Below are 24862 nucleotides of genomic sequence, written 5' to 3'. Positions count from 1 at the left end.
CCCTCCTTGTAAAGACACAGGGATGGAGATACCAGAGCCCAGGAACACAGGAACACCTCCTTCCCAGCACTGCAGGCTTTCCTTTGGGGGCTTCTGACCCTGTGCCCATCCCCTGCCCCTGCTTGCTGAGTCCTGCCCATGTGGATGCTCCTTGCTCTGGCATCCTCCATGTGCTCCCAGGCCAGTCCCACGTCTCCCCTTCTCCAGACTGTGCAGCCTCTGGGGTTTTCAACTTGGCTTTGTAGGTCCTCACTCCTTAGATCATTCTCATTTCTGTTCCTTTGACTCTCCTCCACCAACCCAAGCCTTTCCTGGAGCCCCAGGTAAGGGCACTATCCTGTTCAGCAGGGCAGAAGTGGCTGTCTCAGGTGCTGCTGTGGTTCATGTTTCACATCCATCACCTTAGGGTCCAGATGGGACCTTTCCTTAGGGACTGCCCTGCCTCCTTCCCAGAGGGGACACCAGCAAAGACCTGCTGCCTTTCATGGTATTAAAACTCCTTTAAAAATTTAAATATTTTCACCCCAAACTTGAGGACCCTCCACAGATTCATAATTCAGCTCTGAAATCCACCACATGTGCCTACCAGCATCTGACACAGCCAGGAGATCCCAGCTCAGAGCAAGGCTCAGCCAGTTCCAACCCCCCTGCCACAGGCAGGTACACTTCACACTAGATCAGGTTGCTCACAGCCACATCCAGCCTGGCCTTAAATACTTCCAGGGATGAGGCTTCCACCACCTCCCTGCCCTTTAGCCAGCTGCACGCTGCCAGCCAAGGTTCAAAACCACACACACAACAAAGCCCCTTCCCATGTCGATGTGGGATCAACCCAACCTCAGATGGACTGAGAGTTTGACCCCACATTTGCTCATTCCCCTTCAGCACCTCCAAGTGCCAAGTCTGTGCCATGCTGTCCCTCCATTCCCCCTACCATCAGCCACATGGCACCGTAGCCAACCCAGGCATCCAGAGCAGGGATGAAGACAGAGCTGCTTTGGGCCAAACCCCAGCAATTTCCCCAACTCCAGCAACTTCTACAACACCCCCCAGGAATTGGGGGGGAGCCCCTTACCTGGGCCCAGCACCATCCACCCTGGCCACATCGATGGTGGCAGTGGAATGCTTGCCGCCCGTCAGCAGCTCCGAGCTCACCAGCCACTGCCCACTCCTCGACTTGGTGCTGAGCAGGTTGACACCCTTCTTGGCCTTCACCCTGTGGAGAGGGACAGTAAGGGCCAGACCTTCACACTCAGGCACCTCTGGGCCCCCCGCCCCAGACTCCCTGCCCCAGACTCGGGGGCACTTTTTGCTCCCAGTCCCTCCCGGCTCTCAGAAGCATCACCCAAGCTGCCTACCACAGCCATGGGACTGAGTCCACCCTTGCCCCTCCTTTTCATGGGACTTTGTCCACCCACCACCCCTCCAGCTGGAGTTTGAGCCCCCAGCCCCAGCATTGACACCCACCCCCCCGAGCCAATAAGATCCCTGTGGGGATGGATGTCCCTAGGGTGAGGGACAGGACAGCCTCAAGTGCTGTGTCCCCCATGCCAGGGGATGGCTGCTGGCCCAGTGGCCAAAGGGACACTCCCAAAGGCCCTTCAAAGGTATGGGGAAGGGGCTTGCCCTCCCTTGTACTTAGGGATATGCAGCAAGGGGAGTCCCCCAGTGCACACCCAGGGACTGAGGTATTGAGCATCTCCTGCTCATTGCCCCATCCTGCTGCCACCCCAGCTCTGGGGCAGGATGAGAGGGATTCAGGGAGGTTGTCCTCACTTGCCCCGTGGCCACATGGCACCTTGACCCCAGTGTCTGGTACCAAACCCACATCTGTAGATGGGGTCCTAATCCCAGTGCAACTGGGAGGGAAAGAGCAACAGTCCACAGTGGCAATGAAGAGATGAAAAAAATGGATGGGCAGCTCTCCCCTCCAAGAATCTCCCACTGCCAAGCCCTAAAGCATTCCAAAACCACGTGCTGGCTACTCCCCTGGCCTTCCTCACCTTCCCAGAGCCCTGCAGACCCAGCCCAGCCCCCAGCAGGTCCCATAAATAGAGTCATAGAATCACAGACTTCTTAGGGTTGGAAGGGACCTCAAGGCTCAGCCAGTTCCAACCCCCCTGCCATGGGCAGGGACACCTCACACTACAGCAGGTTGCTCACAGCCACATCCAGCCTGGCTGCAAAAACCTCCAGGGATGAGGCTTCCACCACCTCCCTGGGCAACCTGTGCCAGTGTCTCACCACCCTCACGGTGAAGACTGTCACACACTCTCCTCATCCTCTCCACTCTGCCCACAGCACCTGTGAAAATTCCCCCCCTACATCGTAGTTTTGCTTGTAACTACAGCTCCATCTGCTTCCAAGTGAGCTGGTCTGGCAAATTTCATGTTGGTGGGGGGGTGAATTTTCAACCTACCACAGCGCCTCGGCACAGCCCAGCCGAAACAACCACCCCTCCCCCCAAAAACCACAGCTGCTCCCGGAGCAGGGGGGGCAGCCCTGGGCCCTTGCCTGAGGGTGAAGTGCTCCACGGTGGAGTTGGACATCAGGTAGAGGAGGATGCTCAGCACCTCCCCGGGCTTGAGGGGCTTATCGGGCAGGCGGATGAAGACGTTGCCGTCCAGGCGGTGCTCCTGCATGGGCTGCCCGGGGGGCGGCTGCAGGAGGCTGACGCTGCCGATGCGCAGCAGCGGGTGCTGCGTGGGACCCTCCGTCCTGGCCGCCCCCGGCCCCCGCCGGGCCACCACCTCCCCCAGGCACTGGCCGGCCCCGTCGGGAGCGTGCAGGGTGTAGTAGAGCTCCGCTTGCTGGCTTTCTCCCGGCGCCTCCAGGCTCTCCTGGCCCTTCCGCCTGCCCGGCGGCGGCGCCGCCACCGGGGGCCCGAACCAGGCGCGGGGCAGCTCGGCTTGCACCAGGCACATGGCCAGGGCGCCCCGCAGGCGGCAGGAGCTCCTGACCTCCCGGGCGTCGCGGAAAGCGTGGAGCCGCACGCAGGGCAGCCTGTCGGCCACGTCGAAGTCGTCCCAGTCCCGGCCGGCCACATAGAAGAGCACTTGGACCACGGGCTGGCTGGCCACCAGCCGCGGCTGGACGATGAAGGCGCGCACCTTCCAGTTCACCGTCAGGCGGTCGGGCACCTCCAGGGTGCTGGAGGGCTGCAGCTGCTCCTTGGGCAGCACCAGCCCCGTGCTGAAGGGCCCCAGGGTGACGTTGAGCACGGGCAGCTCCTTGGTCTGGAAGACGACGAAGGGCTCGGCGCGCTGCAGCGGGGCGCTGCCGTTGCCCACCGGGCTGGCTCCCAGCTCCTTGAGGAAGAAGGCCAAGCGGGTGTTGGACAAGCGGTAGCTCACGGGCAGCGTGATGGCACCGGGGGGCTCAGTGGGCGCAGGGGCGGTGCCCGGGGCTGGTCCCTTGGCGTGGGCTGCAAAGGAAATGGAGAGCGAGGATTAGCGTGGGGCCTCCTGGTACTCAGCTCCCCTGGTGCTCAGCTTCTGTACTCAGCTCCCCTGGTGCTCAGCTTCTGTACTCAGCTCCTGTACTCAGCCCTCCTTGTACTCAGCTCTTGTACTCAGCTCTCCTTGTAGTCAGCTCATTCTCAGCTTCCCTGGTACTCAGCTCTTGTACTCAGCTCCCCTTGTACTCTTGTACTCAGCCCCCCTTGTACTCAGCCCTCCTTGTACTCAGCCCCCCTTGTACTCAGCTCCCCTTGTACTCAGCCCCCCTTGTACTCAGCTCCCCTTGTACTCAGCTCTCCTTGTACTCAGCTCCCCTTGTACTCAGCTCCCCTTGTACTCAGCTCTTGTACTCAGTTCCCCTTGTACTCAGCTCTTGTACTCAGCTCCCCCTGTACTCAGCTCCCCTTGCACTCAGCTCTTGTACTCAGCCCCCCTTGTACTCTTGTACTCAGCTCCCCTTGCACTCAGCTCTTGTACTCAGCTCCACTTTTACTCAGCTCCTGTATCCAACTCCCCTTTTACTCAGCTCCTGTACTCTGCTGCCCTATTTAGCTCTTGCACTCAGCTCCTGTACTCAGCTGCCATACTTCAGCTCTCCTGGTGCTCAGCTCTGGTGAGGCCCCAGCTCCAGTATTGTGTCCAGTTTTGGGCACCTCGATACAGGAGAGATGTGGAGGTGCTGGAGCCAGGGCAGAGGAGGGCAAGGAAGCCTGGAGAGTAAATCTTATGAGGACCAACAGAGGGAGCAGGGGCCGTTCAGTTTGGAAAAGAGGAGGCTGAGGGGAGACCTCATTGCTCTCTACAGCTACCTGAAAGGAGGTTGTGGAGAGGCTCGTGTTGGTCTCTTCTCACAGGTAATTAGTGGTAGAAGAAGAGGGAATGGCCTCAAGCTACAACTGGGTAGGTTTAGACTGGACAGTAGGAAATTTTTTTTCCCAGCAAGAGTGGTCAGGGATTGGAGTGAGCTGCCCAGGGAGGTGCTTGAGTCACCAACCCTGGATGTGTTTAAAGGTGGTTGGGATGTGGTGCTTGGGGATATGGTTTAGAGGTGACCCTTGTAGAGTAGAGTTAATGGTTGGACTTGGTGATCCTGAAGGTCTTTTCCAAGCTGAATGTTTCTGTGATCCTCCTGTGAGCCCCAGGGCAGGGAGAGCAGACCCAGACAGGTGCAGTCCAGCACTGTGGCAGGGAGAAGCTGGTGCTTCAGTCCTAGAATCATAGAATCCTCAGAGTCCTCAGACCCCTCACAAGAACAACAGAAGCCTAGCTGGGTTTCTTGTCTTGCAAACCAAGAATGCAGAAGACCTCCCTGGGACCTCAGGCATTATTGTGCTTCTCAAAGTGGGTCCAGCCTCACCAAAACCACTCTTGGCATGGTGCAGTAAGGAAGGAGGCTTAAGAGGCTGCCTAAGGCTGGGCCAGAGTGTGATGAAGCTGCATTCTACCCTGTGTTGTCCCTGGGGAGCCCAAAGCTCTGGTTACCCAACCCAGCAGCCATGCCAAGGCAGCAACTCAAACAGCATGGAGCTACTTGTAGAAACAGAGCATCAGTGGCTACATCCAGCAGACAGTTTCTCCAGAGGCTCATTATCAAAACTGAGGCCAGTCCAGGCTAATTTTTTGCTGGCAGATCTCCTCAGATATCTACAGTCAGGGCTTTCTCTCCTGTGTTCAGCTCCCAGATCACACTGGAAGTTGACCAAACAGGCTCCTTCACCCCAAAACTGCTCTGTCCTTGCAGGCTGCTTACAAGGAGGATGTCACCCCCAGCCTGTCACCTGTCACCCACCCAGGGGTGCCACCCATGCTGTGCCATCCCTGTGCACCAAAGCTGCCACAGCCTAAATTCTTCCAGGCATGGGCAAGACTTGGTAGAGAAGCAATGGAGGTGATGTTGGTGCCACCTTGTGCACACCCCAGCAGCACTCAGGTCTGACAGCCCTTCAGAGATCCCCTCTGCCCTTCAGAGATCCCTTCTGCCCTTTGTTTTGACTACTTGGCTTTAAAACACAGCATAACCACCACTCAAGCAGAGCAGGCAGCCCCTGGCAGGCAGCATGGAGCTGCCACACACTGCCAGGGCCCCGAGCTGCCCCAGCCCCTCAGAGGGAGCCAGCACCCCACAGCCACAGCCAGCAAGCAGAGGAAAGCCTGGGAAAGCCTCAGTGCTCAGGCAGCCAGTGTGGAGCTGGGCCCATGGCACAGCCTATGCTGGCAAGCCAGGGGAGTCTGGAAGACATCTCAAGGTCTTTGCTTCCACCAGCTGCCAGTGATTCCCAGGAGGCCTGGGCCCCAGCCCCGCTCAGCTCTCTGCCAGCCCCTGGCACTCCCCATGCCTGGCTGATTGCAACTGCTCCCAGGTGGCTCCAGAGCAGGAGAGCCCAAATTAGCCACAGCAAACGGCAGCCAAAGACATGGGTGACAGCTCGGCTCTGGGAACAGCTCAGCCACCCCCACAGCAGCCTGCTGGGACCCCAGGGCTTTCCCTAGGCAGGAAGGGAGCCTCAGCCAGCCCCCCAGGGCTGAAGGGGCAGGGGGATCCCGCAGCCCACCTGGGGAACACTGCTGCAGGGAGGTCAAGCAGCTTACAGGGCTCATAAAGGGATTAGTGTTCATAGGGGAACAGGCAGCACCCACAGCTCCACTGCCTGGGAGGAGCCAGGCAGAGAATTCCCCCAGAGCCAGGCACATGCTGCTGGCACCACCATGGAGGCCACCATGTTGGCACTGCTGTGGGCACAGCTCTGGCACTGACTCACTAACCCTGCTTCCCGCTGCGCCCATCCTGCTCGCCTGCTCTCTTTTCCCACCTCCCACACAGCCAGGAGCTGCAGGAGAGGTGCTGAGCCCCCTGGAGAGAACCTCTTGGTTCTCATGAAGGTTGCTTTCTGCCATGAAACGTGAAGGTTCCTGTCCCCCCCCTGCACAGCCACAGCTGCTCCCACCATCCTCAGGCAGCAGACAAGGAGATCTTTGCCAAGGCATGAGCTTATTTGTGATGAAGGATGTGAAGCCCAGGAGCTTGGGTGAGGGACCAGCAGGCCCATGGAAGGGCTGGGGCAGCCAGGGAAGGAGATGACATTTAACTGATTCATTGGAACAGCAGCAGGTTTGAGCCCTGAAAAACTCTCTGGGGTGTGGGGAAGGATCAGGTCACTTCACAAAGTGCTACCCCAAAGCCACCCAGTTCAATGCCTGGCACAGCCCCGAGTGAAACCCACCCTTAGGATGGTGCAAAGCACCTGGTGTCACCTCCTGTGCCTTGAGGGGGAAGAAGGGAGAGCCTCTGTGCCAGCTTCTGTGCCACCCCAGTGAGCAGCCAGCCTCCTGCTGGCAAGGGGCGCCCACTGCCACCCCGGGCACTGAGAGGGCAGAACCAGTTGGGGTTTTGTCTTCCATCTGGCACCCAGCCCCAGCTCGTGGCAGAGACCCCCAGCTTGAACCCCCCCAGCATCTGGCTCCTTCCTCCTTGCCATGGGGCTTCTCCAATTGCCAAGAAGGATTGTGTGGAGGGCAGGGAAAGTTCCTCTGCCCCTGCAGCCAGGCTGGGACCCTGCTCAGCTCAGGTGAGCCACCACAGCAGCTTGGTGTGGGCAAGCCCTGCTGTGATGGGGGTGGTCCCAGCACCAAGCCCCTGCACAGACCTACACCTTGGCCATGCTGGATGGGAACAGGGCTGAGCTGGGATGGAGACAGTCGTGGTGGTCACAAGAGCAGCACAGGAGGACTGCCAGCAGCCAGAGCAGCTCTTTGCTTCCACAGACAGCATGGATTGGAAATGATGCTGTCATCTGTCACCAGAAGGGGGACAGGACCAGCACCTCCATTCCTTGGCCACAAACTAATCCTGCCCAGAGAGGGTTTAACACAGGGACATCCAGCCCAGGGTGGGGGCCAGGAGGGTGGACCACAGCCCAGTCCAGCCCAAGTCTCTACACCCTGGAGGGACAAAGGGTAGGGAGAGAAGGAGGATGTGTGGCTGCAAGGATGCTGGCTAGGTAGCAAGGAAGAAAGGGTGGCTAAGGATAGAGGAACCAGCAGAGAGGGTGAGTGAATGGATGGACACACACAGGTGAGAAATGCCTGGCCAGGAAGAGAATAGCAGCAGGAAGAGGGAGAAGAGGCAATGGGTGGAAGGAGCACAGTGGCTCAGGAGAAGCCAGACAGGCAGGCCAAGCAGAGATTCTGGTCCACCACCACTGTCCCCAGGCCCTGCCCTGGTTTCTTGGAGCTCCTGGGAGGGAAGGTGGCTCTCATGCCCCCATCTCTGGCTGGGTTTGGGGGGACAGAAGGGTTAAGCCCTGGTCAGTGGCTCTGCTCTGCATCCTGCTGCAGTTAAGGGGATTTGCAGTGCCTGACCTGCATTCCTGGGTTTATTAGGCTGGCGCAGAGGGGACCATATGGTCCTTCCATGCTCCCAGCTCTGCACCGTGAGCAAAAAAGCAGATCTCTGTGCCTGGCCAGGCTCCCACTGTCCCGGGGGCTGCCTGGACCCTCCCAGGCTGAGGAGCCACCCCAGCACCCCAGCAGGATGGGGCAGATCTCCCATGAGTCCCCTCAATCCCACCTCAGCAGCCTGTGGGGAGCCACAGCGACCTGCGTCCCACGGTGGGGAGAGCAGGGGAAGAGATGGAGATGGAAACACACAACTGCCAGCAGCCCCCTCACTGAGCCCCCCACATCTGCCTGGCCAGATGTGCCCCATGCCAGCCACAGCCATGTGGCCAGATGGGCTGAGCTCTCCCCCTGTTGAGAGGGGGCACACAGGGACAGCAGCAGCACCCTCCAGTCCTGCCTTAAAATCAAGATGAGCCCCCCCCCAGATCAAGGGGTCTGGTTGCTTCTGGGGGTCTGCAGCACCAAAAGTCAGTTCCCCCCCCCCTCATTCTCCCCAGACCCAGCCACACATCAGGGTGGCAAGGTGGTGCTCCTACCCCTGAGCTGGGGAGATAAGGGCAGGACATGCCACTGCCTCAGTTTCCCCACATGGGTCACACTGCCCCCTTGTCAAGGCCCCCACCAAAGGGTTTTAGTCACCACCAGCCACACTCCTAGTGGGGAATGCTGAGGTCAGACAGACAGGCACAAAGGAAAATAGGCCAGCAGGGAACATCAGCTCCTTCACCTTCCCTTCTTGCCTTGAATCCCCAGGAAACAGGGCACAGGGGGAAGGCAACGCAGCCTCTGAGCCCACTGCAGCCTCACCCCTGCTCCCAGCTACCATCCCAAGCCTCCTCCTCCTCCTCCTCTAACACCAACAGCCAGCACTGAGCTCCAGCTCAGCCCCAGCCCCAGCTGCCTGCCATAGGGATCGCTTTAGCCACGCTGCAGGGGAGATGCTTATCCCAGCTTATCCCATGGGATGCAGCAGGGGCTCCCAGCACATATATCCCCACTTAACAGGGGAAGAGCAGGGAAAAGCACTAGAAAAGAGGGAGGGGATATTTGAGGTCATGTCAGGAGGGTTAAAATCTCTTGCTGTTAACAGGCAGCACTGCAGGAGGCTTGGTGCTTGGTCAACAGCCCAACCCCAGCTCTGAGGGAGAGACCAAAATCCTGCTGATGTGAGACAGGAGCCCCAGCTCCTGCCAGGCCACCACTATGTGCCATGGCCAAAGCCAGTCCATCACAGCTGGGCTTCTGTGGTGGTCCCATCTAGGAGCAAGTCAGGAAAGTTGTCCATGAAGCAATGGTTTGAGTTGGCATGGTGATGATGATGATGATAAAATCCTCCCTAAATCCATGAGGAGGGGTGGCAGGGGTGTGGCACAGAGCTATGCTATGGTCCCTAGCAGACAGTTTCACACTCACTTGCAAGTCCAGCTCAGGACTCCTTTGCAAGGCTTCCAGTGGTCACTGGCCACCAGGATTCCTGGCTGTGGGATGAAAAGCCCAGGTGGATTTCATGAGTGGTCCAAGACCCTGGACACAGGGGCCCTGCAAACCACAGGGGCACAGCTACCACATCTCCAGTTCTCCACAAACAGAAGCAGGGGCTGCCAGCAACATCCAGACTGCTCCTGCTGCCATTCTGCCCTGATCCAGCCCCAAAGCAGCATGGCAAGGTGATGACCCTGCCCCTGAATCAGGGAGATGAGGGCAGGACATGCCACTGCCTCCATGTGGAAAGCACTCAGATGAGACAACAGGGTGATGGATCTGCTCAGAACACCAGCAGCCAGGAGACCACAGCAAAACCCCACAGCCCCTGGGGAAGAAGCCCAGCCCAGATGTTCCCCACCAGGCCACCAGCAGGGATGCCCTCACCACTGTTTCGTATCAAGCCAGCATAAAGCCAACCCACTCACCCAAGCATCCCACAGACCCTCCTCTGAGGCTTCAGGGCCCCAAAATCTGGTGGTCCAGGTTTTGTCCCCAGAGCCATCAGGGCTAAGCACAAAGAGGAAACCTAGCTGGCAACAGTGCCAAATGCTAGAGATGTGCCACACCTGGAGCTTCCATATCTGGATGCCCCAACAGCTGGATGGTCCAACAAGAGGTGGGAAGGCTCACACAATGTCTCCCCAGACATTGCAGCCATCCCTTTCCCTCCCCACCCCATAGCACTGATCCCTGCCATGGCACACAGCCACCCAAGTGGGGGCAGCACTTCCAAACACCCTAAACACCAAGAAAATGGGGAAACAGAAGCCTCCACATCTCCCCCTCCACCCAAAACTCGATCAGCCCCAATAAGAGCCCCCCTCCACTCTGCACCTCCCTGCAGCTGGGGCAAAACCCACCCAGTAATGAAACACAAGCCAAAAAAAAAAAAAAAAATCAGAAAGCACAAGGAGGTCTCTCCTGGAAACCTCCAAAACATTTCCCAGCAGCCAGAGCCATGAAAACTGGTTTGGGTGACATAAAACACAAGCAGCTCTCCTCTCCCTCCAATGCACTTAGAGCCTTCACCTCCAGTCCTAGCTAACTGGGACTCAATTAAGTGCATAATGATTACAGATGCAGAATTACCTTCCCCCAGCTTGCAACAGGGAGATGGCTGCAGCCACAGGGGAGGGAGAGACACAGGGATACTCCCAGCCCCCAGCTCTGCCAATGGCCACGTTGGTGATGGGGTGACAGGCTTGGGAAGGACTGCAACACTCAGCCTGAGAGGTTAAACTTGGTCCAAGCTTCCCAAGACCAGCCTGGGGTAGGAACTGAGGGAGTGTTGGTCAAAACAACCAAATTGAGCCTTCCTGTGAGCAGCAGTGCTGGCTCCAGAGTGGGTTCTAATTCATGTCTAATATAGGGTTGTGCTTACACCTGGTGGGCACTGCTACATTCTCCTTTCTTCTAGGTCCTTCAGACTTCTCCCACTCCAAAAGGTCCAGCCCAGCTTCAGCAGCAGAAGCAATAAGAAGCAGAGCTGCTAGTGGGCCATGGCCCTGAGCCAGCACACAGCCTGTATTTCAAGGCTGGCAGCAGTAAGCAGAAGGGAACCATCCCAGCACCACCCTAGGCTGTGGTGCTGAGCTCTGCATTTCCTTCAGGAAATTATTAAAAGGGAGGGGGAAAAAAAAAAAAAAGGGGGAAAAAAAAGAAGAAAAGAAAAAGAAAAAGCAGAGAACCTAGAGGAATAAATAAATATGGCCTAAATGGGATGTGCTGTGCAGAGGCACAGCCTGCCATAAATTCCCTGAGCAGGGAAGGCTTTTACACAGCAGCTACTTTAGAGCAATTTCCACAAATCACAGCAAGGGCCAGGCTGGGGACAGGAGAGGCCTTCACAGAGGAAGAAGAAGAAAAACGAAGAAATTAATTAAAAGGGAGGGGAGAAAAGGATGACCAAGTACCTGACCATGAATATCCACAGGGATATAGCCCTTTCCTTTCAGAGGAAAGGCAGTGAGGGAAAGGGGAACAGCCCCAGGGTGAAGACAGCAGCCCCAGCACATGCTGTGGTAGGTCCTGAGCTGGCTTCCCACCCAAGGTGGATTCCTCCCATGCCAGAAGCTGAAAGCAGCCCTCCAGTACTAGGTGGGCAGAGATGGTTTCCCCCAAAAAAAAACAAAACCCTGAACAACCAGAAACAGGAGGAAAAGCCACAGAAAAGAACCCTGAAGGCTGGTCTGGGGAAGCAGGAATAGGGGACAGCAGCTCCCAAGGAAGAAGCTCCTAGCATCATGGTGCTGGGGCAAAGACAATGCAATGACATATCCTGCTGGGATGCCCCCTGTTCCCTCTCTCCATCTCCTCCCACCATGACCAGGAGCAGGAGCATCCTCCCCACGCCCTCCAAATCTGAACACCAAAAGTATCCCCCGGGCTCTGTCTCCCACACTGCCACTGCCAGCCCAGGCTGTGCCAAGTGACAGGTTACAGACTGATCAGATGCTGATTAGTGTCCCCCTCCCCGATGACATGTGTCAGGCTGCATTCAGAGCTGGAGCAGGATTCCATTCCAGAGGCACCAAAGGAGCCACAGATAAAGCCAGACCCCAACAACCAGGACTGGAATCCAGCATCAGCCCCAATCCACAACCCAGCAGCCCCAGACACAGGGCTGGGGACTTCTTCACCAGGCTGGGGACTTTATCCCCCAGCAAAGCAGCTACAGCAGCAACCCCACACAGCTCAGATCCATCCCTGTCTGCTGGTACCGGGGAGGAGGGCATCCAGCAGCCACACCGAGCCAGCAGCAGCAGGCACTGAGCTCTCAGATTGATTTCCAGAGGGAAAACACAGCTTATCCTTAAAGAAAAATACATTTAATATTAATTCCCAGCCTTTGCCAGCCCTGGGGAAGACCCCAGCCCAGTCAAGTTCGTTCCATCAGGGCAAAACCTGCCCCGTTATCTCCTGCAGGGCTCGGGAGGCGTCAGCAACTGCGAGCAAGGGAAAGCCACTCACAGCATCCCCTCGGGCTTTTAGCAGGGCTATTGAAACATCAAGGACGGCAAATATTGCCCAATTGATGAGAAAATGCTCGCCAGGAGGAGACAGAGGCTTCATCAGACCATTGTGAATTGCCTTGATTAGGGCATCCTCCTGGGAGGCCAGCCCAGCACCCAGCCAGCAGGGAGGGATCTGAGCCCCGCGGGGAGCAGCGACAGCTCAGGTAACAGCTTAGGAAAGTGACCAGTCCCCAGCCTCTGCATCACGAACTCAGGGGCGTGTGGAGGAGGACAAAGATGAGCTTCTAGCTCCTCTCCCCTTGGCGAGGAGCACCAGGACCTGCCTGACTTCACACCGCTCAACCACTTCTCTCTCTGGCGTCGCGCATGGACGAGCTCCCCGGGGGCAGGACGCTGTCCCCAAAGGCACCGATGGGGTCCCTAACCCTGTCACAGCCCGTCCCACCCTAGGGGGCTGCTCGTTAGCAGAGCCTTGTATTTAATACTAAAAGACTGATTAGATTAGCAAGAGTGACCTTTTCCAGATGAATGAGAGGCTCCTAGGACGGCAGAGACAGGCACCGACAGCTGGCGGATCCCTCCCCTCCCTCCCCACGCCCATCGGGGGCTATTTTGGCCAGGCAGATGCCAAGAAAATAAACCAGGTTATGCCATGCAAGCACCCTTCCCTCACCCAGCATCTCCTGGAATAAGGCCACCCACCTGCCTACAAGAGCTTGGGGAGCTATGGGAGGGAATGGAGCTGGAACATGCTGGTGCAACACCAGGGATGCTCTGCAGGGACTTGGCTGGGTTGGTTTTTCCTTTCCTCCTCTTTTTTTAGGATGCAGAGAGGTTGGGCAAGGAGGGACCTCAGCAGCCAGAGTAGCACATAAAGAAAAGACCAAAATAGCCAGGTTTCTTGGGGGGGGGGTGGGGGAAATCGCTGAGCAATGCCCAGCCTGGGGGCTGCTGCTGCCTGATGCCCTGCCTTAGTTTCCCCTGGCAATGCAGCAGGGCTGGGCCCGGGGTGTGGCATCGTGCACACACAGACAGGTGCCAGCCCAAAAAGAAGGTCCTGGCCAAGGCTACCGAGTCACCCAAAGCATCTCAAAATCCCCAGGGCCAGACCCTGCGATGGATGCTTGCCAAAATCAGCCCTCAGAGGATTTCCAGCCCACCACTGATAGCTTCCGCCCCCCCCCCCCCCCCTCCCCCCCCCCCTCGGTCTTCTTCTCCATCTCTCCATCCACAACAAGAGGACAAAAGGGGGAGAGGAAAAGGCAATTTCCTGGTGGGGTGTTCAACTTTGCACCCCCACATCCCAGCACAAACACCCTGCTGGGATTTAAAGTATTGAGGTTGGAAGGAAGATGGAGTGAGCCCTGGGGTCACACAAGGACATCCTGGAGTCAAACCCCTTTCTGTTTCCTCTTGCACGACCCCTTTTCTGCAGCACCAAAGGCAAAACTCGTGCCAGGTTTAACCCAGCTCGGGCCAGATCCTGCCCTCTCACTTGCCTGCCAGGGCAAAGAAAGATTCTATTGCCTCTTCTCCACTGCTGGCTGGAGCTGAGGACGCTCGGAGGCTCAGATCCCATCGGCATGGCCGGGGCGGGGGGTGGTTAAACGAGCAAAGCCCGGGTGTAATTCCCGGTTCGGTCGTTAAGTGAGCAAACGCCGGGCGTATGCTGCCGGTTCGCAGCAGGTTACTGCGCATCTCCACCTGCTGGTCTGAAAATCTCCCAGCCAGGAGATGCTCTGAGCTGAAAAAGGGATGCAGGGTGGTCTGTATCCCCACTCTGAAGCGCCCCCCACCAGGCATGGAGCCACGGGCTACAGCACCATCCTTCACCTCCAGCCCCATGCCTGGGACATGCCCATGGAAGGGAACAAGCTGTGGGAGATAGGAGAGTGGCACAGTTCCGCTCCCACCGACAGCAGGATGGAGGTGCTGAGGCTGTAGGATCCAGCACAGGACCCCCAAGCCTGCTTTGCACACCAGGACAGAACCTGAATAGCCCCAGCATCCCTGGATCACTGCCTCTAGACAAGTACCACCTCTGGGAGAGGGAAACTGAGGCACGTTGTGGGGACAAGGCTCAGTGGGCAGAGAGAAGATGCAGGTGTCCAGGCTCAAGCCCGTGGACAGTGCCAGTTCTCTTGCAAGCTGGTGGTTAAATCCCCTCCCCAGTGCCATGTCCGGCAGCTCCCAGCACAACCATGCCAAGCACATGCCACACACACGCACACCGCTGGCACCCTCCACCATGCTACGGCTCCAGGGTCCATCCGTCCCTCCTGCAAGCCCTGGGGACACCCTAGGGCCATCCCACCCTTTCTGGAAGCAGCTGATGCAGGGCTGGCAGCCAAGCGGCTCCCAGGGCTCCCGGAGCCAGCAGGGGAGCGCAGCAGGGTCGAGACTGGCACCGAGGATCGTTCTCAAACAAATAAAAAAGGAAACCACCAAGGGAAAAGAGAATAAAATACCCCAGGCAGGAAAGCAGGGTGCTGCTGCTCCACTGCCAGCTGACCCCTGCTGCCACCCGAGTGGTTTGTAGGGAAGGCTGAGAGCACCAGAGGCTCTCAGACTCCTTTTCCGGCTCCCTCCAAGAGGTTTATTTGTCCAGGAGAGGCCGAAGCGGCAGCAAGGGCAGCTGCACATCCTGAAAGGAGCCTCAAAACTCCTGGCAGAGGCTCCTCTCTCTGCCGGCACAGGAACCCTCCTGCAGCAGCGTGGTGAGCCCCAACCACACCACAGGGCCCCCTCACCCACTTCACACCGGCACGGCCACCACAGGGATCCCCTCCCACCTATCGCACCCCCCAGCCCACAACCTAGATCCCGCCCTGGTGCAAAGCAGAGGCCTGACCCATGGGGCTGCTGGTGCCCCTGCAGCAACACAGGGGCTTAAAAAACGCCCCGATGAGGATAGGGAGGAGGGGGCTGTACCCAGCCACTGCATCAGCAGCAGTTCCTGGTGGATCACTTGCACAGGGATATTTCCCAGCCTCTCTGCCAGCAAAGCTGCCGTGCAGCCCGAGATGGATGAATCTCACCCAGGCAAGCTGAGGAGCAGGAGGAGATTGCTCTACACCACCGGCGGCCAGAGCCCTGCCTGCAAACCCACCGCTCCGCTGCTCCCAGAGAGGAGCTGTGCTCACCAAGCCCTGCCAGGGCAGTACCCCAGGAAACAGGCAGTCCTGGGGGGCAGGGTGGCAGTCTCTGTCGCCCCAAAGGATGCTACGTTAGGTTGTGGGGCTCGCCAGCCTGGAGCATGTCTGCTCCAGCTCCTCTGGTGGGGTCAGAGGGTTTTAGAGGGTGGAATCCCCTTGCCAGATCCCCGCAATGCTCCCATCCCCCCTCCTCATTTCACCACTGTGGGTGAGCAGCTCCCCAAAGAACCTCGGGGGGACTGCAGATGCCCAGGAAAGCCCTGTCCGAGCTCCAGGAGCACCTGGATCAGGAGCTGCTAGTGCCAAGCGGAGCTGGGCAGGGATCAGAGACCACTCCAGTTTCTGGGGGGGGGGGGGGGTGGTCATTTGAGCTGGACAGCACAGCTCTCAGCCCTTGGGACACTACGAGGCTGCGAGCAGAGCTGAGCTGAAGGAGGGGTCCGAATGCTGCCCCCCTCGTCTCCCCCGCGCCGACTGAGGGCAGCCCCCCGCTTCCTGCTCGGCTGCCGGGGAAAGCCGCTTTAACTGGAGCATCTGGAGGGGGCTTGTTTTACATGAAACCACTCGGAAAAAAAACATCCAAGGAAAACAGTCCCGTGCCCCACAGGATGCATGACCCCTCTCCGGCCTCGTTCGCAGAAAAAAAAAATGCCCCCAGCAGCAGGTGCCACTGTCCCCAGGGCTGTCAGCACGCATCGCACGGCAGCGATTTGGATGCGACTCGGTGCAGGGCAGCGGGGACCCCCCCGCCCAGGCCTCAGCTAGCAAAGGCATCGCTGCCACCCCCAAACCATGGTGGAGGGGATCATTAAAGAAGCGGAGGGACGAGAGGCGGCACCCCCACACCCCCCAAAAATGATGCCACCTGGGTAGCGCTTGCCCTGTAAACTCAGCACAGGCTGGGAAAGTGCCCGGACGCAGGTCTGAGGAATAAGCGAGGAGATAATAGCGGATAAAGCTCCTGATCCTCCCGCCGAAGCAGCTCTGCAGCACGGAGACAAGGGCCGGGGAAGCCGGCGGGGGGGGGAACCGGATCGCCCCCTCGCCTCATGTGCCCCCCTGGCACCTCGCTCGCTGCCCAGCGACAAGCTCGCCGCAGGCGCTGGTGGCACAAGCTGGCATCTCACTGAGCCAGGAATGAACTCCAACCTGCACCCATTTCGCTGGGGGCGAGGGTAGGGGGGCACAGACGACCCGGGGAGGTGGCGGCCGGGGGAGCCGGGCGGTGTCCCAGCCGGGCACAGAGCGGTAGGAAGCTGCTCCTGGGGATGGGCTGCTGGGGCTAGACGGTGGTGCAGACAGACAGATCGCATACAAACCCCCGGCCCGCACTTACCGGAGAGCAGCAGGGAGCAGAGGCAGCAGAGCAGCGCGGCCGGCCCAGGGCGCATCTTCTCCGGAGAGGCCATGGCAAGGTGGGGGGTAGCCAGAAAGCCGAGTGGGGAGGGGGGGCTCGGAGCCACCCCCGTGGCAAAAAAAATTTAAATAAATAAAAGTAATCCAAACAGAGGACCAAAAAAAAAAAAAAAAAAAAAAAACCAAAAAACCAAAACCAGCAAAAATCCCCTAAATCCAACCACGTGCGAGCCGGGACCCGCAGCCAACGAAGGAATTTGGGAATGGGGGGTGCTCAGCTCCAGGTTGCGGGGGTGGGGGGCAAAGCCGAGCCCCCCGCCCCAGTTCAGCGAGCAGGGCACCCCATCTCCGGCCCCCCCACCCCTCCCCACCCCACACCCCAAACCTGCCGCAACAACCCCCCCCCCCCCTCCCCGGTGCCTGCAGGGCGACCGGGGAGCGCCCAGCCAGCGGGGGCGGGTCCCCCTCCTCTTCCTCCTCCTCTTCCTCCTCAGGAATCGGGGAGGGAAGACCACGTGTAACCCCCTCCCGGAAAGAAAAAAAAGCAAAGAAAAGCTGTGCTGATGATGGATGCTGCTGCAGGGCTAGCAGGTTGCCAAACCCCCCCCCCCCCCTACCCTCCCCAGTACACAAGAATGAAAACAAGATTTCCAAGCGTCGTCTTCAGAAGGAAAAAAAGGAAGGAAAAAAAATTAAAAAAAAAAACAACCAACCAAACCCACAAAAAACAAAAACACACCAAAACCCAGCTGAATTAAAGCGCTCCCCCCAAGAAAGAGAAAACCAAACCAAACCAAAACAAAAAAAACAACCCAACTGTAACAAACCCACAGCCCAGAGCAGGCGGGTGAATAATTAATCCCAGGCAGATGCAATTAATCAGCGGCTGGAGCAGCTCGGCGGAGGGGTCTCCGCATCCGAAGGCAAAGTTTGGGGGGAGCGGGGCCGGGGCTCACCCGCTGCATCCCGGCGGGGCTGGAAGCAGGGGGATTCGGCCATGGGCGTGCAAAAGAGAGGGATCTCCGCCTTCTCTCCGGCCCCCCTCTCCTCGGATTAAAGAGGCGGGGATGCCCCCTGCTCCTGCTGGCAGATAAAATTAAAGGAGGGGTGCAGGAGCTTCGGGAAAAGCGGCAGATTTGGGGGGTTGTGCCTCTTGCCCCCCACCTCCCCCTGCCCGCCGCCGGGCGCTCCCGCGGCCGCTCGCCCGGCCGGAGCCGCATCGGGCTCCGGTGGGGGCCAGCGAGGGGCGGGCGGCAGGGGGAGGTGTCTTTCTCCTCCTCCTCTTCCTCCTCTTCGGGCGGGGAGGGAGAGGTCGCGATGGGGTAGCAGCGATGCCGGGGGGTGCAATGCAAGGCAGCCCTTACCCGCCCCGCCCCGCTTCTCGCCCCCCTTCAGCAGGTTCCCAGCAAACACCCAGCGCCCCGAGGTGCGGCAGGGAGGCTGCGCAGCCCTGCTCCCCCCTGCCTGCCATGCACCCCGCTGCTGCAAGGCAAGGGGATAAAAAACAAATGGGACTTGAGGACCCCCCGGGACGGGGGCAGGGTGGGAGCAAGGAGGTGCCGACCGCAGGCAGTACATGCCCTGCCACCCCCGGGATGGAGAGGGCCAGCTGCAGGGGTTGGGTCCCTTCCCCAGATTTGCTGTAGTCTGGGGGACCTCTGCCTCCCCCTTCCCCTCTGCTAGTGCCACCTGGGTGGGGGGCCGGGGGGGTCTCAACCTTGTTACTCCATCCCTGCAGCACCGTGCACACAGGCAGGACCTGGTTGCAGCCCCCACACATGGCTGCAGGTGGCTGGGGACCCCCTGTGCTCCCCTGGGATTGGGGGATCAAGCACTGCCTCACGCCTGTCCCTCGTGGGCTGCCTGGTCCCCTCCACACCACACAGGATCTGTCCCACAGGACTCAGAGATGCCCTCAGTAAGGCTGGAAGGGATTCCTGTTGCCTTGGCCTGCCACTGCCTGTACAGAGCCGTGGGAGAGGTGGGTTTGGGGGAGCATTGCCACCCTCATGCCCCGGGAATGCCATGCTCCCCTCAGCCACATGGTGCCCAGCAGGGATGCTGATGTCTGGGAACCAAGGTCCCATCGCAGCCATTCCCTCCATGGTTCACACCTTCCCTCCCTGAGAGCAATGCCTCACATCTGGCACAGCTGCCCCAGCCCCAGGCTGGCTTTCCCTGCCTCCAGCAGCCCACAAGCACCCCATGTGCCTTCTTCTTCCCTGCTCTGCTGCCATATATTTCCCTGTCTGCCTTCAGCAGGAAATATTGGCCGGTGTGTTCATCCTGGCAGCCTCATTTACAGTGGAAGTGCATAAGACATCTCCATTAGTGCCAAAATAATTCACAGCAATTAATGGGATTGACCTTGAGCAGTGACAGAAGCTGAAGATGCCCCCAAGAAGCAGCAGCAGCCCAGCAGTGCCGAGGTGGAAGGAGAGTCTCCAGGCCAAGCCCCTGCACACCTCTGGCTCCTCTGGGTGCTGCTGGGAGGTCTTTGCAAATGATGCTGGGAGATGGCAGAGGGACCAGGGTCAAGAAAAGGAGGGAGATGGGGTCTGCCCCAAACCCCACCACCCAGAGCCCTGCAGGAACAGCAGAGCATCATTTTTGGTGACTGGAAATGGCCTGGCTGCGGTGGTGAATGGCCCCACACCACTGCCCAGGAGACTGCTGCTTGTTTTCATAAAAATCCCATGATTTATAGGCCAATTTCCAGATTGCTTTGGGGTGGGGAGGGCTGACTCACGGACCTGAATCCCCAGGGATGGCAAAGCAGCAGAGTGTGAAGCGGTGGCCAGGCCATGATTCATCCTTCCCCAGCTTGCCTGGAGGGCAATGGGGCAGAGCCTCAGTTTCCCCTCTCTCAGACAGGCCTGGGCACTGGGACACTGGGGTTGGTGATGGGACCACACTGCTTCATGGCCCATCTCAGGAGCCTTTTCCCACTGATGGAAGAAGGCTTTTAAAGCAGAGTGTTTGGGTGTCGCTCCTCCTGCCTTCCCACAGCACCTCTGGCAGGATCTTGGCACCACCACTGGGATATTTTTCAGCTGTTACAGAAGTGAGTATCTTAACCCTAGCTGGGTTTTATTTATGGCTCCAGCTTTGGCAGGCAGAGGGGCTGGGGTGGGCTGTGAGCTCTCTTTCCCAAGTGAGGGCTGAAGCTGCTGTGCTGGAAGGTTGCTGCTTGTACCAGGGAGATGTTAGGGGTAAATCCTGTTACTTGAGCAGGAGTCAAGGCAAGGAAGGCCAAAATCCAACACAGCACAGGCTTCTGTCTGTCTTCATGGGGACCCACCTGAGCATCTCCTGCTTTTTTGGACATATGAAGCACTGGAAAGCTCAAGGATGGATTTCCCAAGGAGTTACCCCAAAAAAACATTGAGGGATGACCAGGCAGCACTGGGTCTGGCTTCCCACATGATCCCCAGGCAGCCTGGGGACACTACTGGGCACTGGCGACCTCCCACCACATGTCCCACTCACCCTGGTGGCGTTGGCTTCATTCCCTATGGCACTGTATCTGCTCTGACTGTGACAGCTCCTTGATCCTCTAGGCAGGGAAGAATTTTGGGATACAAACCCTCCAGGCTGGAGGCACTTTGGAGCTGCTGCCTTCCACGGGGATAAACCCTGACTGTGGGAACAAGCCCCAGCCAGAGTGCCTGTGAAGCAGTACACCTCGCAGTGCCAGCACAGCCCAGCCTCTCCTGGTAATCCCTGGCCTGCATTTCACCTGCCTGTAATCCTGGGACAGCACTAATGCTGGGATAACAGCTGGGATAACAGTGCCCGGGAGGCACTAATCACCAAATCCTGCCCTAATCCCTGTGGGAGCTGTGCTGGAGGTGTTGTAGCAGAGCCAAGCTGCTGAGGCAGGTGGGCAATGGGCACAGGGGCTGCTGAGGACAAGCCATAGGTGGTGGGCAAGGGGTCCAGGAGGGATTCCCCTTTCTGTTTGCATGAGGAAACTGAAACAGGCACAGGGACGATGTCCCCCAGGGCACATCCGAGCTGCCTGCAGCCATGCTGCCTGTCTCCAGGGGTAATAGGAGGAGTTTGCTGGGATGAAAAGATGGAGCCAGGAACAGCAGAGGGGGCTTGTGGGTGCAACCCCCACTCTGGATGCGTTGGCATGGGGAAACACAGCACCAACTCCTACCTTTTGTGGGGCCTTTAAGCAGCAAACCAAGAGCCAGGGCTGGGAGTTTGCACTCTTGAGTTGTTATTTTTCACACTGGGATCCCAAGGATCCTCCAAAGAAGGTAAATCACCTATAAACCAGGAAGAAAGCACCCTAGGAGAGTGAAACCCTCAGCTCAAGCCTCCAATTTTCCCACTATTTTCCCAAAAAGATGAATCCTCACCCACCAGCAGCTCTCTCTGCCAGCAGCTGGAGCTGTTGGCACCCCAGCCCCAGCCAGCTCCATGCAGGAGTCAAGTGGCTGATCCTGGAACATGATTAGAAATATCTATCAATTCTCTCCCCTTCAAAGCAGTGCCTGAAACACATTCATACCCTCTGCCTTCCCTTGTGTAGTTCTGGTACTCACATCAATATAGAAATCCCTTCATTGCTATAAATTCATTTAATGTTCTTATTTCAAAGGCAAGGGGGGGGGGGGGGGGAAAGCCCTTTGTAATTAATTGTCCAACTGGTTTCCTTCAGGGGTTCATGGCTTGTGATGTGGAGCACTGTGTGCAGGTCTGGAGCCCTCAGTGTAGGAAGGACATGGACCTGATGGAGAGGGTCCAGAGGAGGGCCATGAAAATCATTAGGGAGTTGGAGCACCTCTGCTACCAAGACAGCCTGAGGGAGCTGGGGGTGTTCAGCCTGGAGAAGAGGAGGCTCTGTGAAGACCTAATAGCAGCCTGCCAGTACCTGAAGGGAGCCAAGAGGAAAGATGGAAAGAGACTGTTTGCAAAGGCCTGCAGTGACAGGACAAGGGACAATGGCTTATAGCTGGAGAAGAGCAGATTTAGATTGGATATCAGGAAGTTGTTCTTCACTATGAGGGTGGTGGAACACTGGAACAGGTTGCCCAGGGAGGTGGTTGAGGTCCTATCCCTGGAGATATTCAAGGTGAGGCTTGACAAGCCCCTGGGCAACCTGATCTAGTTGGGGATGTCCCTGCTGACTGCAGGGAGGTCAGACTGGGTGAGCTTTGGAGGTCCCTTCCACCCTGGACCATTCTGTGATTCTATGTGAGTCCATGGTTCTGTCCTGCTCTTCTATCCAGTCTCTGTTGCCATTAGATAGAATCCTGGAATCAGTCAGGGTTGGAAGGGACCACAAGGATCAGCCAGTTCCAACCCCCCTGCCATGGGCAGGGACACCTCACACTACATCAGGCTGGCCACAGCCTGGCTGCAAACACCTCCAGGGATGGAGCCTCAACCACCTCCCTGGACAACCCATTCCAGGCTCTCACCACTCTCATGGAGAAGAACTTCTTCCTCACATCCAGTCTGAATCTCCCCACTTCCAGCTTTATTCCATTCCCCCCAGTCCTATCACTCCCTGATCGCCTGAAAAGTTCCTCCCCAGCTTTCTTGGAGCCCCCTTCAGATCCTGGAAGGCCACAAGAAGGTCACCTCAGAGCCTTCTCTTCTCCAGACTGAACAGCCCCAACTCTTTCAGTCTCTCCTCATAGGAGAGCAGCTCCAGCCCTCTGCTCATCCTGGTGGCCCTTCTCTGGACACCTTCCCCCATGTCCACATCCCTCTTGTAACAGAGGCTCCAGAACTGGATGCAGTACTCCAGGTGTGGTCTCAGCAGAGTGGAGCAGAGGAGGAGAATCACCTCCCTTGCCCTGCTGGCCACACTTCTCCTGATGCAGCCCAGGCTCTGCTTGGCTCTCTGGGCTGCAAGTGCTCACTGCTGGCTCCTGGTGAGCTTCTCCTCCCCCAGCACCCCCAAGTCCCTCTCCTCAGGGCTGCTCTCCAGCCAGTCCCTGCCCAATCATTGTTTCCCAACCCATGGCTCAGTCTTCTTCTTCCCAGGGTGATGCTGGCAGAGGAAAATGAGTAGGAGAAGCAAGAGCCAGGCTGAGATGCGGCGTTCCCGAGATGCTGCAGGCCCTGGGCACGCCCCTGTGGTACCCACTAGCAGCAATTTGTTTTGACTTTCGGGTGCCCCACGCAGCATAAAAGGCACATTAGATATTGGATGCAATATTTATTATATTAAGATGAATATTTTAACAGGAGACAAAAGGAAGGGAAGGGCAGATCCAAGAGTTGGCACCAAGCCCTTTCCGCCTGGCGACATCGAATTGTTTAATTTCAGTTTTGCTGTTTGGATTTGTCTTTGCCTCCACTTTTACATGCTGTTGAAATATTCATTTGGGGCCGGTATCTGAGGCTTTTAATATTTGATCTGATCTGAGAAGTCGACGTTATCAAAGTTGCTGGGGACTGGAGCAGAGGAACGTGGGGAGTGGAATGGCCTCCGGAGGAGAAAGCCCTGAGGGCTTGGTGCTTCACAGAGGAACATCTCCACAGGCCAGCAGTGATGTTTTCCCCTGTTTTCCCCTCTTCCTTTTAAAAACTTTTACCCCAAGGGGAAATTTTTGCATTTCCCCTTTTTTTTTTTATGGCTGTATTTCTGAGCACACATACACACCAAAAAAAAAAAAAAGGAGACAAAAAAAAAAAAAGAAAGAAAGGAAAGAAAAGAATGGAAAGGAAAGAAAGCAAAAGAAATGAAAAGAAAGGAAAAGAAAAGAAAATGAAAGAAAAAAGAAAAGAAAAAGAAAAGAAAAAGAAAAGAAAAAAGAAAAGAGAAGAAAAGAGAAGAAAGAAGAAAAGAGAAAAGAAAAGAAAGAAAAGGAAAGAAAAGAAAAGAAAAGAAAAAAAAAGAAAAGAAAAGAAAAGAAAAGAAAGAAAAGAAAAGAAAAGAAAAGAAAAGAAAAGAAAAGAAAAGAAAAGAAAAGAAAAGAAAAGAAAAGAAAAGAAAAGAAAAAAGAAAAGAAAAGAAAAGAGAAAAGAAAAGAAAAGAAAAGAAAAGAAAAGAAAAGAAAAGAAAAGAAAAGAAAAGAAAAAAAAAAAGAAAAAAGAAAAAAAAGAAAAAAGAAAGGGGGAAGGGGGGGGGAAGGGGAGAGAAAGGGGAAAATGTGTGCCAAAAAGAAGGAAAAAGGTGAAAAGTGAGGAGAAAAGAGGGAAAAGGGGGGAACAGGGAAAAGGGGGGAACAGGGAAAAGGGGGGAAAAAAGAAAAAATAGGGGAAAAGTAGTGGAAAGCGGAGAAAAGGGGGGAAAGGGGGGAAAAGGGAGGAAAGGGGATAAAAGGGTAAAAAAGGGGGGGAAACTGGAAAAAAACAGTGGGGGCAAAAAGGGGGTGAAGGGAAGAAAGTGGGGAAAAAGAAAACAAGGTGAAACATGGTGGCAAAAAGGGGGAAAAGGAGGGAAGGGAAAAAAGGAAAAAATGGGGGGGAAGATGGAAAAGAGGGGGAGGGGGGAAAAGGGGGTAAATTGTGGGAAAAGGGGAGAAAAGTGAAAAATTGGGAAAATAAAGGGAAAAGGGGGGGGAAGAAAATAGGGAGGACAAAAAAGGAAAAAAAGGGGGGGAAGGGAAAAAAAAAGGGGCAGGGGGAAAGGAGGTGGGGGAAGCCAAATGCCAAAGCTTGAGTTTCCCTATCAGGGCAGAAGCAGTGAGATAAATCCCTGTGGCTGGACCTGGGCTGTGCTTTGGGTGCACCTGAGGAGCCTCTGCTGCCTGTGGAACCACCTGAAGTGGGAGCAGAGCATCCCCACAGCAATCCCATGCTTCTGCAGGGCTGGGGACCTGAGCTACCTAATTACAGCAGCTCCTTAGCAGGGGGTGGTTATCTTGGCAGCCAGGGAGGCCAGAAACAGCATTTCTTTTCTTGCTTTGTGTTTGCTGCTTTTCCCAACCACCCTCCCCTCCCCAAATAAAAACAACAGTGGAAATTCGGGGGAGGATGGAGCCACTTGGATGAGTTCCAAAGCAGCTCCTCTGAAAGCAGCAAGGTGCTGAAGGCAGCACTGAGGCCATGAGCACCTAGTGCTGGG

At 56.9% G+C, this 24862-nt stretch overlaps 1 protein-coding gene across 1 annotated transcript in view; it reads right to left on the bottom strand.

The window, feature by feature from the left end:
- Positions 1–16880, bottom strand: part of TMEM132E (transmembrane protein 132E) — a 30911-nt gene extending 14031 nt beyond the window's left edge. Inside the window, exons 1-3 of the mRNA XM_054394271.1 lie at positions 16808–16880; positions 2515–3424; positions 1076–1216 (exon numbers count right to left, since the gene is read on the bottom strand). Of these exons, the coding sequence (XP_054250246.1) occupies positions 1076–1216; positions 2515–3424; positions 16808–16880 (1124 nt within the window). The remainder of the gene's footprint in view (positions 1–1075; positions 1217–2514; positions 3425–16807) is intronic.
- Positions 16881–24862: the final 7982 nt, after the last annotated feature.

The sequence above is a fragment of the Indicator indicator genome, chromosome 30, assembly GCF_027791375.1.
Source record: "Indicator indicator isolate 239-I01 chromosome 30, UM_Iind_1.1, whole genome shotgun sequence".
Taxonomy (NCBI): Eukaryota; Metazoa; Chordata; class Aves; order Piciformes; family Indicatoridae; genus Indicator; species Indicator indicator.
The sequence above is the reverse complement of the archived record's forward strand: the minus strand, read 5'-3'. Positions and strand labels throughout refer to the sequence as shown.